Source organism: Limulus polyphemus, unplaced genomic scaffold (genome assembly GCF_000517525.1).
Source record: "Limulus polyphemus unplaced genomic scaffold, Limulus_polyphemus-2.1.2 Scaffold4020, whole genome shotgun sequence".
Lineage (NCBI taxonomy): Eukaryota > Metazoa > Arthropoda > Merostomata > Xiphosura > Limulidae > Limulus > Limulus polyphemus.
In genome coordinates, this window is record NW_013669630.1 from 39,160 (window position 1) to 53,628 (window position 14,469).

At 30.0% G+C, this 14,469-nt stretch overlaps 1 protein-coding gene across 1 annotated transcript in view; it reads left to right on the top strand.

Moving 5' to 3' along the window:
- LOC106470462 (KAT8 regulatory NSL complex subunit 3-like) overlaps positions 1-14,469 on the top strand; it is a 53,271-nt gene extending 38,802 nt beyond the window's left edge. Inside the window, exons 9-12 of the mRNA XM_022399071.1 lie at positions 3,003-3,074; positions 5,552-5,626; positions 13,990-14,211; positions 14,440-14,469. Coding sequence (XP_022254779.1) covers positions 3,003-3,074; positions 5,552-5,626; positions 13,990-14,211; positions 14,440-14,469 — 399 coding nt within the window. The remainder of the gene's footprint in view (positions 1-3,002; positions 3,075-5,551; positions 5,627-13,989; positions 14,212-14,439) is intronic.

The following is a 14,469-nucleotide window of genomic DNA, read 5'->3' on the forward strand; positions in this document are numbered from 1 at the left end:
TTAAATTATGATAACCCACATGCATTATCTTGCATTTATTATAATTAAAACCCATCTTTGATTTATTTGCCCAACTCGCTAAAAAATTGTCTAAATCCTTTTGTAATTCAACAGCATCCTCTTCCAAGATATTAATATCATCTGCAAATTTAAGTAATTTATTGACCATTCTTTCAACTATGTCATTGATATAAATCAAAAAGAGCAAAGGTTCTAAGCCTGAGCTCTGAGGTACCTCACTTACAACATTAATCCAGTTTGACTGAACTATATTTATAACAACCTTTTGCTTTCTTCCATCCAACCACGCATCTATCCAATTAGCTACAAGTCTTTTATGTGGCACCTTCTCATATGCTTACTCAAAATCCAGATACACCAAATTTACACTCTTACCCTCATCTACAATAACCTTTTCAAAGATTGTCAAAAGATTGCTTAGGTTGATAAATCCTGTAGTTTTGAACTTCTGATAAAACAATCCTGTAATTTTGAGCTTCTGATAAAACACTCCTGTAGTTTGAACTTCTGATGAAACAATCCTGTAGATTTGAACTTCTGATGAAACAATCCTGTAGTTTTGAACTTCTGATAAAACAATCCTGTAGTTTTGAACTTCTGATAAAACAATCCTGTAGTTTTGAACTTCTTATGCCATAAATTAATTGCTTTCTTTGACTAGAATTCTTCATACTACAGAACGGTCTGTATGTTAGAATTCTTCACACTGTAGAATGGTCTGTATGCTAGAATTCCTCATACTGTAGAATGGTCTATATGCTAGAATTCCCCATACTGTAGAATGGTCTATATGCTAGAATTCCCCATACTGTAGAATGGTCTATATGCTAGAATTCCCCATACTGTAGAATGGTCTGTATGCTAGAATTCCTCACACTGTAGAATGGTCTGTATACTAGAATTCCTCATACCGTAGAATGGCCTATATGCTAGAATTCCCCATACTTTAGAATGGTCTGTATGCTAGAATTCTTCTTACTGTAGAATGACCTATATGCTAGAATTCTTCATACTACAGAATGGTCTATACTCTAGAATTCTCCATGCTGTAGAGTGGTTTACATGATAGAATTCTTCTTATGTAGAATGGCCTATATGCTAGAATTCCTCATACTGTAGAATGGACTACATGCTAGAATTCCTCATCCTGTAGAATGGTCTATATGCTAGAATTCCTCATACTGTAGAATGGCCTTTATGCTAGAATTCCTCACACTGTAGAATGGTCTATATGTTAAAATTCTTCATACTACAGAATGATATATATATGCTAGAATTCCCCATACTGTAGAATGGTCTATATGTTAAAATTCGTCACAGTGTAGAATGGTCTGTATGCTAGAATTCCTCATACTGTAGAATGATATATATGCTAGAATTCACCATACTGTAGAATGGTCTATATACTAGAATTCCTCATACTGTAGAATGATATATATGCTAGAATTCACCATACTGTAAAATGGTCTATATGATAGAATTCCCCATACTACAGAATGATATATATGCTAGAATTCCCCATACTGTAGAATGGTCTATATGTTAAAATTCCTCACAGTGTAGAATGGTCTGTATGCTAGAATTCCTCACACTGTAGAATGGTCTATATGCTAGAATTCCTAATACTGTAGAATAGTCTATATGCTAGAATTCCTCATACTGTAGAATGGTCTATATGTTAAATTTCCTCATACTGCAGAATGATATATATGCTAGAATTTCTCATACTGTAGAATGGTCTGTATGCTAGAATTCCCGATACTGCAGAATGGTCTATATGCTAAAATTCTTCATACTAAAGAATGGTCTATATGCTAGAATTCCTCATACTACAGAATGGTCTATATGCTAGAATTCTTCATGCTGTAGAATGGTTTGTATGCTAGAATTCTCCATACTGTAGAATGGTCTATATGCTAGAATTCACCATACTGTAGAATGGTCTATATGCTAGAATTCTCCATACTGTAGAATGGTCTATATGCTAGAATTCCTCATACTACAGAATGGTCTGTATCCTAGAATTCTTCATACTGTAGAATGGTCTGTATCCTAGAATTCTTCATACTGTAGAATGGTCTGTATCCTAGAATTCTTCATACTGTAGAATGGTCTGTATGCTAGAATTCTTTGTACTGTAGAATGGTCTGTATGCTAGAATTCCTCATACTGTAGAATGGCCTATATTCTAGAATTCTTCATACTGTAGAATGGTCTGAATGCTAGAATTCCTCATACTGTAGAATGGTCTATATGCTAGAATTCTTCATACTACAGAATGGTCTATATGCTAAAATTCTTCATACTACAGAATGGTCTATATGCTAAAATTCTTCATACTACAGAATGGTCTATATGCTAGAATTCTTCATGCTGTAGAATGGTTTGTATGCTAGAATTCCTCATACTGTAGAATGGTCTGTATGCTAGAATTCTTCATACTACAGAATGGTCTATATACTAAATTCTTCATACAACAGAATGGTCTATATGCTAGAATTCTTCATGCTGTAGAATGGTTTGTATGCTAGAATTCCTCATACTGTAGAATGGTCTATATGCTACAATTCTCCATACTGTAGAATGGTCTATATGCTAGAATTCTCCATACTGTAGAATGGTCTATATGCTACAATTCTCCATACTGTAGAATGGTCTATATGCTAAAATTCTTCATACAACAGAATGGTCTATATGCTACAATTCTCCATATTGTAGAATGCTCTATATGCTAGAATTCTCCATACTGTAGAATGGTCTATATGCTAGAATTCTCCATACTGTATGACATTATCTGATTTACACCAAAACTGGAGAGAGAATGTAGCTGAAGTAAAACTTTTTTTTAGATCCCGATATACAGCATGTCTTTATTATTTCTTTTTAAAAGTTATTGTGTTTTAAAATGAGTACAACGATTTGTAGACACACACAGAAATATTTGTATACAGTATGTAATTGCCTTTAACATAATTTTACAGTTGAAAGCAGAATTCCCAAAACGTCCAATAGTTTTGGTAGGCTGGATGATTGGAGCTTTGATAGCCTGTCATGTAAGTATTAGATTTGTTTTATTAAAAAAATATGAAATTATATACATATCAAAGCTTCTTCACTTTGGGTAAAATCTAATTCTTCAAATATTTTTTAAAGTATTAGCACTAGAGCAGAAAGTAAATTGTGGTTAATATACATCTATAAAATAACACTGGTTAATATCCAGTTGTAAAATAACACTGGTTGATGTCCAGTTGTAAAATAAGACTGGTTAACATACAGTTGTAAAATAAGACTGGTTAATATCCAGTTGTAAAATATGACTGGTTAACATACAGTTGTAAAATAACATTGGTAAACATACAGTTGTAAAATAACGCTGGTTAACATACAGTTGTAAAATAACACTGGTTAACATACAGTTGTAATTTAGACTGGTTAATATCCAGTTGTAAAATAATGCTGGTAAACATACAGTTGTAAAATAACACTGGTTAACATACAGTTTTAAAATATCACTGGTTAACATACAGTTGTAATATATCACTGGTTAACATACAGTTGTAAAATATCACTGGTTAACATACAGTTGTAAAATATCACTGGTCAACATACAGCTGTAAAATATCACTGGTTAACATACAGTTTTAAAATATCACTGGTTAATATCCAGTTGTAAAATAACACTGGTAAACATACAGTTGTATAATAACACTGGTTAATATCCAGTTGTAAAATAACTCTGGTAAACATACAGTTGTAAAATAACACTGGTTAACATACAGTTTTAAAATATCACTGGTTAACATACAGTTGTAATATATCACTGGTTAACATACAGTTGTAAAATATCACTGGTTAACATACAGTTGTAAAATATCACTGGTCAACATACAGCTGTAAAATATCACTGGTTAACATACAGTTTTAAAATATCACTGGTTAATATCCAGTTGTAAAATAACACTGGTAAACATACAGTTGTATAATAACACTGGTAAACATACAGTTGTAAAATAACACTGGTAAACATACAGTTGTATAATAACACTGGTAAACATACAGTTGTAAAATAACACTGGTTAATATCCAGTTTTAAAATAACACTGGTTAACATACAGTTGTAAAATAACACTGGTAAACATACAGTTGTATAATAACACTGGTAAACATACAGTTGTAAAATAACACTGGTTAACATACAGTTGTAAAATAACACCGGTTAACATACAATTATAAAATAACACTGGTCAGTATCCAGTTGTAAAATAACACTGGTAAACATACAGTTGTAAGATAACACTGGTTAACATACAGTTTTAAAATATCACTGGTTAATATCCAGTTGTAAAATAACACTGGTAAACATACAGTTGTAAAATATCTCTGGTTAACTTACAGTTGTAAAATATTACTGGTTAACGCAGTTTTAAAATAACACTGGTAAAGATACAGTTTTAAAATAACACTGGTAAAGATACAGTGGTAAATATCACTGGTCAACATACAGCTGTAAAATATCACCGGTTAACATAGTTGTAAAATATCACTGGTTAACATACAGTTGTAAAATAATACTGGTTAACATACGGTTTTAAAATAACACTGGTAAACATACAGTTTTAAAATAACACTGGTAAACATACAGTTGTAAAATATCACTGGTTAACATAGTTGTAAAATATCACTGGTTAACATACAGTTGTAAAATATCACTGGTTAACATACAGTTGTAAAATAACACTGGTTAACATACAGTTGTAAAATATCACTGGTTAACATAGTTTTAAAATATCACTGGTTAACATACAGTTTTAAAATATCACTGGTAAACATACAGTTGTAAAATATCACTGGTTAATATCTAGTTGTAAAATAACACTGGTTAATATCCAGTTGTAAAATAACACTGGTAAACATACAGTTGTAAAATATCACTGGCAAACATACAGTTTTAAAATATCACTGGTTAACATACAGTTGTAAAATAAGACTGGTTAACATACAGTTGTAAAATAGCACTGGTTAACATACAGTTGTAAAATAAACTAGTTAACATACAGTTGTAAAATAAAGTGGTTAACATACAGTTGTAAAATGACACTGGTTAACATAGAGTTTTATTGTTGAATTTCTTCCGAGTATTGTGATATAAAAATTGTAAATGATTTTGAAATTTTAAAATTAGGCTTAATTTGACTATGACATTAATATTTTTTTAATAAATCATCCTAAAAACCAATAACATATCAGTTTATTCTCCATTTTTATTAATAAGGTTTAATATTTTCAACTTATAATTACCTGAACTTTGTTTTCTGATTAAGATATTGTATAAATTATAGAAGTTTCAAGTTTTGATAACCTTTTTTTTTCTGGTGTTTTAAACATTTTTGTAAATAGGTTTTAAAATAATGAAAATGTTTAAATTGGCCAATATTGAAAGACACTACATGGATGTGTGACAGTAAATACTGAATATATTTTTCCTAAATTTAAAAAGCCTATAATCAAGTACATTATTTTTCTATAGGTGTCTCTTTTAGAGAAAGTTAAAGCAGTGATTTGTTTTGGATTTCCTCTCACAGGGATAAAAGGATCCCGTGGGGTAAGTTTTATTTTCAAATGAAATGTGTGGTGTTATTTTGTTGTTTAAAGTTACTGGTGTTAGAAAATATTGTGTAATAACCTTTCAAAATTGAAATAGAGAAAGATTGAACATGTCTAGTATTATATAGGTTTTCTCTACTAATATCTTTTTATTTTTTATAATTTCATTAGAATACTTATAATAGATGAGAAGGTTTTTATTATTTGATTTAACATATCCAAGACCATTTTGTATTCATGTCAACAGTTTACAGTTGAACTGAAATGCTCTTCTTTGCATTAGCCATTTCAAGAAATGTGATTAAAACATTATTATACAGGCAAAAAATTCAAGTGTAGAAATGTAGCTTGAGTTGAAATAGTTTTCTTTTTATTTTAGTATGTTTATAGCTGTCTGAAATGTGTATATCCACATTTCATTCAAGGCATTATATGAAACCATTTATAATGCTTGGACTATGTAAGAGAAATCTTGTTTATATTGCTTTTTTTATTTTGTGTATAGTAAACTGTATTATGCATGTTGTTATACCCATTCATAAAGTAATTAAGGTTATCTAAAGGTGTTTTGCTGACCTAACATGGAACACAGTAATGACTGGCTCATAATATGTTATTTGTTATGTTGTTTTTTGCTAGTATATTAATTAACTTATAACTAATCAATGTTTTGAAGTCTTTCTGTAAGAGTCCATCAAAACTTGGTCAGTTTGACCAACCTCGTAACCACCATGTAAATATAAATGTTATAAATACCATAACTTTGAATGTACTAGGTATAATTTCACAAAATATGACAAGCTTTTAGTAAACATTACAAGGCTATTGTATGCACAAATAAAAAGTAAATGAGTTGTACAAAATCTTTGGCTCTGAATGTATTAAGTTTTTACTGATTCGTCTGAATGTAAGGTGATTTTAATCTGATTGTAATATTTAATTTTCTTAACTGTTAGAACCTCTAAAATGTATTTCAAACGTTTTTTTCCAGTGACATTTTCTATTTTATCTGTTATTTTCTCAACCCTAACACTGACTATACCTAAATCATCAATTTCATTGAAATTTTTAGAGAGAACATTGTGAAATAACATGAACTTCACCTTTTTTTCTTTGAATTTGTTACTTGTTGCCACATCTTCAATTAATGATGTTCACAGTTTTAACAGTTAATCGTTAAACAAATAATTTCTTTTTAATTATTTTGGTTTCATTTTCTTGTACTACGTTAGTAGTTTATTCTTCCGTGAACACAGATTAAACACATTAGCAGATTCGATGACGAGGAACCCACTTTGAAACTAATAATGCTTGGAGATGGCTTAAATATACACACTTGAAAGCATAGCTAAACTGGTTTAGTTTTTTCTCTAAGTTTATGGTCCAAAACAAAAGTTGACGTACCTTGAAATATGTAGTTTCGAACACGCAAATATATCAGACACTAGAATATAATGTCCTCAAACTAATGTCATTTAACTGGCTTTCTAACTAATCTATAAATCAGGTAAAAAATTCTGTTATTGCAACAACTTCACTCACACGTGTATCAGTAACTTCCTCTGAATTAATGTCAGTTGGCACCAAATTAAAAAGGACAGTTTAAATTTATAACTGTCTATTAGCTGTAAACATGTACATCAACTAAGAACACATTTTTAAAACTACCTTGAAATTTAAGGATGGATGTGCAGGATTTCTATCATGGGTTGGAAAAATGTATTGGTATCTCGGCAACTGGAGAAGTTAGGATTTTGAAATTGGACAGTTGATCTTCTTATATACAGCTTGTGTTTATATCAACTAGATACTAAGGGCTATGTTGTTTATAGCTTGTGTTTATATCAACTAGATACTAAAGGCTATGTTGTTTATAGCTTGTGTTTATATCAACTAGATACTAAGGGCTATGTTGTTTATAGCTTGTGTTTATATCAACTAGATACTAAGGGCTATGTTGTTTATAGCTTGTGTTTATATCAACTAGATACTAAGGGCTATGTTGTTTATATCAACTAGATACTAAGGGCTATGTTATAGCTTGTGTTTATATTGGCTAGACACTAAGAGCTATGTTATTTATAGCTTGAGTTTATATGGGCTAGACACTAAGAGCTATGTTATTTATAGCTTGTGTTTATATTGGCTAGACACTAAGAGCTATGTTATTTATAGCTTGTGTTTATATGGGCTAGACACAAAGAGCTATGTCATTTATAGCATTTACTCTGAAGTCAAGTTAAACCACTTTGATTACACAGAGACAGAGACTATTACACTAATTTTGTGACCTTTCAAACTAATTTTTTGCACCTGAACTGATTTAGGATTGCCATAACAAAGGGGTTGAATACTTATGCAATTGAGAGTGTTCTAATTTTCTTTGAAAATCTAACTTATTTATGTAATATTAGCATTTTTTAGCTTTCTCAGTTTAGAGTAGATTGTGTAGACTCTAAATATCATGTCCGATTTAAAAGTTTCATGATTGCAAGGTCAGATGGCAACAAAATGTGGAAACTGCAGGGGGTGGGGGTAAATACATGTGATTGTGTTATGTGGATTTGCATTCAAAATTATATCAAGCTATCATTTTATGAATGTATGTCCATAAATTGTATTTTATAATTAAAATTTTAGTATTATACATTATTTAATTTCTTAATTGAGAAGTAGGTATTATAAAAAAAGAAGTTAAATACTGATTTTTTTGTGTGTCACATAGTACATCATCATCTGGTTTTACTCAGTTTGTATTGTGGGTGTCGTAAAATGTAAAGTCTATAGTTTTTAACAAATTAGAAACTATATTGACAAGCTAGAATATTTGCTGAGATGTCATTATATTTAGTGTACCCACCACAGTAGCTCTAGTGACATCTTGAATTATGTAATCCTGTCAGTCTTCCTAAAGTATTTACACGGGTAAAGCCATTATAGCTGTTGAAGGGTTCAAAGAGTGTGGATCATGGCACTGTTATAATCAGAAAAAAAGACCCAAATACAGCTTAGTTAGGAAGTCACAGTGGATTTTTGTGGTATTGGTATAGTAATTTATAACTTTTTTGTTATTCTATAAAACCTACAATTTTTTGTTTTTACATGCTGTATGTACAAAATATGATGAGGCTTAACTACTATGACACATGAGTACAAAAGCTTTGTAACATCTGGATATTTTTTATTTACTGTTTTAAGAGAATAGCTGAAATATATGAATTTATTTGCAAATAGTAATAATATATATACATATGTAATGGATGTTAACTGAAATGTCAATGTATTTTACAAAATATTAGAATGCTATTCCTAAGACTAAAAAAGAGTAAGACATTTGTACTTTGTAAAGGTTAGCTTTATGCTATTTGATACAGTAACATGAGCTGCATGTGTGATGCATGGTTCACAACTTGTGTGGCACTACTATTAGTCAGTCACAGTTCGAAGGTCAGTGAAACAAAAAAATTAATAAATATGCTTAATTTATACTGTTACGAGATTTAAGCTATTTAAAACAAAGAATTGTAATTTCCTGTTACAATTGTCAGTCACTCTAGAAAGAAAACAGGGTAATTTAGATTTATTTTTTATGGTGGTTACGAGGTTTATTAACTTGACCAATCCCGTATAGAGTTAGGGTAGAGAAAATAACAGATAAAATATAGAGTTTGTCTCAAAAAACGTTGGGTATTTATTTAGGAGGTTATAAAGATTACTCAAATGAAATCTGAGTATTTAGATGAAGAAAAGTAATTTTAATCTTAAAATCAAAATAACTTTGTATGTTGGATAATCAACATTCTGAAAGCAAAAACTCATGAGCAAATCTTCAATTAAATTACTTTATTAAAAAATCTGTTATTATGTGTAGAAAAGCCTTGTAATGTTTACTGATAGTTTGTGAAATTTTGTGTAGATATGCCACATTATGGGAAGTTATAGTAAGGTGGTTACATAATAGGTACAATATACCCAACCCCAGTAGTCAATGAATTAATGAAACCTTTGTTATTTTAGCTGCATTATGGGAAGTTATAGTAAGGTGGTTACATAATAGGTACACTACACCCAGCCCCAGTAGTTAATGAATTATTGAAACCTTTGTTATTTTAGCTGCATTATGGGAAGTTATAGTAAGGTGGTTACATAATAGGTACAATACACCCAACCCCAGTAGTTAATGAATTATTGAAACCGTTGTTATTTTAGCTGCTAATAATTATCTTATTCTTTTTATTCAATCGAATTTTTTTGTAAATAAAAATTTATCACTTTAATATTTATGATTAAGTTGAAATGTTCTTGTTTTAAGATTATTTTCTGTAGTACAGTAGTCAGAAGTAAATACGTGAATTAGAGATTTTTATTACACTTTAATGAGCAGATTACATGTGAAAATGGTGTTAATTAGGTAGAATTATTAAGAAACTTTGATATGTGTGTGTGTGTGCAAGTCTGGAATATCTAGAATTTTCTCTGGAAAGTCAGGAAAGAAATTTTGATAATAATGTGACCACCCTGAATTTGATTTAAAATATTGATCACTGTATTACATTGTTATAACAAAAACAATGAAAACATCCTATATGTTTAATGGTACAAAATATTTAAAAATTTAATTTGAATCTGTTGCTCTTTTTAGTATAGATACTTCTACAAGAGTTTTGTGGCTTGAAGCAGCACCTAGATTCACTTGTAGCTTATGTACCAGTGTGCTAAGTGCTGTGATTGCATATGGAATAAAATGTTTTTACTCAAAAAGACAAAATATTCCTAAACAACCCTGTCACACAGCTTCAGAGAAAGAAGCTTTTCTCACCTGTTATTCTAAACTAATAATAATGTTATGATAAAGGAAACAACCCTGTCACACAGCTTCAGAGAAAGAAGCTTTTCTCACATGTTATTTTAAACTAACAATAATGTATTATAAAGGAAACAACCCTGTCACACAGCTTCAGAGAAAGAAGCTTTTCTCACCTGTTATTCTAAACTAATAATAATGTTATTATAAAGGAAACAACCCTGTCACACAGCTTCAGAGAAAGAAGCTTTTCTCACCTGTTATTCTAAACTAACAACAATGTTATTATAAAAGTCCGATGTAAGGGTATCTTTATGTAGAACATCTACCAAAAAGAAACTTAGTAATCATTGATTATTGTAAAAACTTGTTTTATTTTTTTATTTTTTTAACATTTGCTTGAAAAGAAAGGCTCAAGTCTCACTCACCAGCCTGTGTTGAGTTATGTTGTTTTGAGTTTTACCACCATTTGGTATTTCTATCTGAAATTATACGTACAGCTGAATGTAAAGCATTGGGTTAACGTAAACATATTTTAATGAGACAACTATTCCACAAAAGTATTTGATGAGTCATTAACATCATTTTCAATGTATCTGAGAGAAACTCCAAATATCATGGGACTAAAAACATTTATACTATGCATTGGTGGTGGGTTTTTAACTTTTTTCTTTTATAACTGCCAAAAGCCAATTTGTTTCTGTTCTTTTTAAATTTTTGTTGTAAAAAAGCATAATTTCATGCTATGGAACTCCGTTTTAGAGCTACCATAGAAACTTGTTTTTGTCACCAGTTGCTACAATTGTAGGCTGAATCATATTTAAAAGTCATGTATTATACAAGGCATACTGTTATATAAACATTGTGTTTTATGAAAATCTTAGCACTTTTATTAAACATGTCATAGCTGTTGCCTGATAGCATGCACGACTGTTGAAATATTATAGCATGTTGGGTTTAATTAAAGTGTATTGGATAGATAATACTAAGTAATCAGTATCATTTCTGTGTAAATAAAAATTAATATATCCAGTGCTGTTATGTAAATGTAGCTGAAAAAAATTTACACCATTACTGTTATAAACAGAAAAAACTACATCTAGTATTAATGTAAGAATTACAACCAGTGTAATCTTGTACTAGCACACATTACTTTGGGAGTATAAAGAAGATTTTGGTAATTTTAGTGCTTCAAAATGTCATCAGGTGCCCATATGAATGTGATTAGTGTTTGATATATATTGATTAGGTGCCCATATATATCAAACGCTAATCACATTCATACTGATTAGGTGCCCATATGAATGTGATTAGCGTTTGATATATATTGATTAGGTGCCCATATGAATGTGATTAGTGTTTGATGTATATTGATTAGGTGCCCATATGAATGTGATTAGTGTTTGATATATACTGATTAGGTGCCCATATGAATGTGATTAGTGTTTGATGTATATTGATTAGGTGTCCATATGAATGTGATTAGTGTTTGATATTGGTACTGAGTTCAAAATAAAACAGTGTGTATTATTTTTGTAAACAGAATTTATAAATTAGTTGTGGTTTTGTTGAAATGTAGTGCTGGAAAAATTAATGGTCAGTCCCATTAATCAGTTCATTCAATTAATTGATTAGTACAGTGTTCATCAAACCATGGTATGTACAAGCAGAAAAATAAAAGGTTGATGGTGGGTGTGGCAGACAGTTGCTTTCCCTCTAGTCATCAGTTTAAGATTAGTGACAGTGGCAGATAGCCTTAATAGCTTTGTCATAACAAAGACAGAGTAAGAAACTTTAGTGGCAATAGGGATTGAACCTGAGATTCTTGATTGATTATTTTCATGACCGTCAATTGAATCATAATTGTGATTAACCCTATTACTACGGGTAAGCCAAAGTGCACATGTTATGACAGTTTCGTACAGAGTTGCATTCAGAAGTTAAACTATTGTGTTGTCAGTGCATATGAATAAATGTGGCATGACAACATAGTTAATTGATTAAACTTTAATATTACATAAGCTTCACTTTCTTAATTTCAAAAAGAAATATTTAAATATATTCTTAACCTCATCTTCTACTTAAATTGTGACATTTCTTCACTCTGACTTGTCCGTTACTTTTTCATCACCCCTCTTTGAGATTAACTTAAATTACTCATTATAATATGGATATTATTAAGGTATAGTCCCACTTTTATAGCTTTCAATAATTTTTGTTCACGGAGACATAAAGTCAGACTCATTTGCAACACCCACCCATCACATTCTCTTTCACAAATTGCCAATAATTTTCTCAGGAGAAATTTTTGGTTATTTTACCTACATTTTGAAAATTGCTATCACTCGGTGAGTTAAAATTGAGTAACTAAACAAATTACTGTAAGACAATTATGCCTTAATTAGAAAACCAGTTACAGTGTAATAGTTACAGGAGATTGTTTGCTTTGTGTGTGTGTTTATAATCTCGTGCTCTTAAGTACATATATGAAATAAAAATGATTTAATATACTAGTACTATCAATACAAAAAAGTTGGCAGGCCAATAGCAAAAACAAAAATGTCAAATGTAAGTAATAAATTTATTTTTATGTATATTTTAGTTATTGTTATAAAAGTAACTAAAATGTAAAAATAGAAAATTGTTAGGTTAGATAATGAAAAAATAATACTAAAAAATTGTCTCATAAATAGTTTGTGTTACACCATTCAGTTTGATATTTTAATTTATACATTCACCAAGGGATTTATAGCTTGCATTACAGGACTGTTAGTTAGATATGGCTCAGAGAGCAATAAAATTAAATATTAACAGATATAAAAGTGCTGTGACCCTCAAGTTGTTTTAAGATAAATAATTGTGCTTTTGTGTTACAATTTGCAGTCATTCTAGAAAGAATAAAAGGGTAATTTAGATTTATTTTGTATTTTTTGTGATGTTTACAAAGAAAATCAAATCGTCTGTGTAGAGTTAGGGTAGAGAAAATAACAGATAAAATATAAAGTTTTAATGAAGAAAAATGTTTGATATTAATTTAGGAGGTTTTTGATGTTAAGAAAATGAAATTTGAAAACTAAGATAACAAGAATTTTTAATCTTAACATGAAAATCACCTTGCACTTGGACTAGTCACCTCTTGGATTCCATGTATTCACAGAAAATCTTTTGTAAAAATATTTGGATTGATTTTTAGTGTAAAAAAGATTTAATGTTTACTAAAATTTCACAAAGATACATGAAGTAAATTGAGAATTGTACGAATTGTTGGAATAACCAGAAACAGTAATTTTGATTAGTTGATTATTTTTGGGACAGTCAGTATAATCAGATTTTTAATTAATTGTTGGAATAATTGAAAGTGATAATAACCAGAAACACTAATTTTGATTAGTTGATTATTTTTGGGACAGTCAGTATAATCAGATTTTTAATTAATTGTTGGAATAATTGAAAGTGATAATAACCAGAAACAGTAATTTTGATTAGTTGATTATTTTTGGGACAGTCAGTATAATCAGATTTTTGATGATCCGATTGATTTACATGACACTATGCAGGATTTGGATGATCCACTTCTGGACATTAATACCCCAACTCTTTTCCTTGTTGGGCAAAATGCCAGCATGTGTTCAATGGATGACATAGAAGACTTTCGTGAACGCATGACAGCTGAAACAGGTCTTGTGGTTGTTGGAGGTGCTGATGACAAACTACGAGTGTGCCACATGAAGAAAAAACAAGAAGGAATGATCCAAATCATGGTGGATAGATGTCTTGTGGTAAGTTTGACTTGTAACTACTGGTATATTAGCATTGTTGGATCATACTTACTCTCATATGAGAGTTATAACTAAAAAATTAACCATTTCAGTAATTTAGTATGTATAAAAATTGCTTCTAAGATTAGATTTCAATGTGAAAAAAAATCCATCCTGCTACAATTCTTGCTACCCTCTCTGCTGATAAACTTATCATTTTGGTTATTTATGTTTTGTAATATTTTACAGAAAATATGTATTAAAGCTGGTTTTACTTAA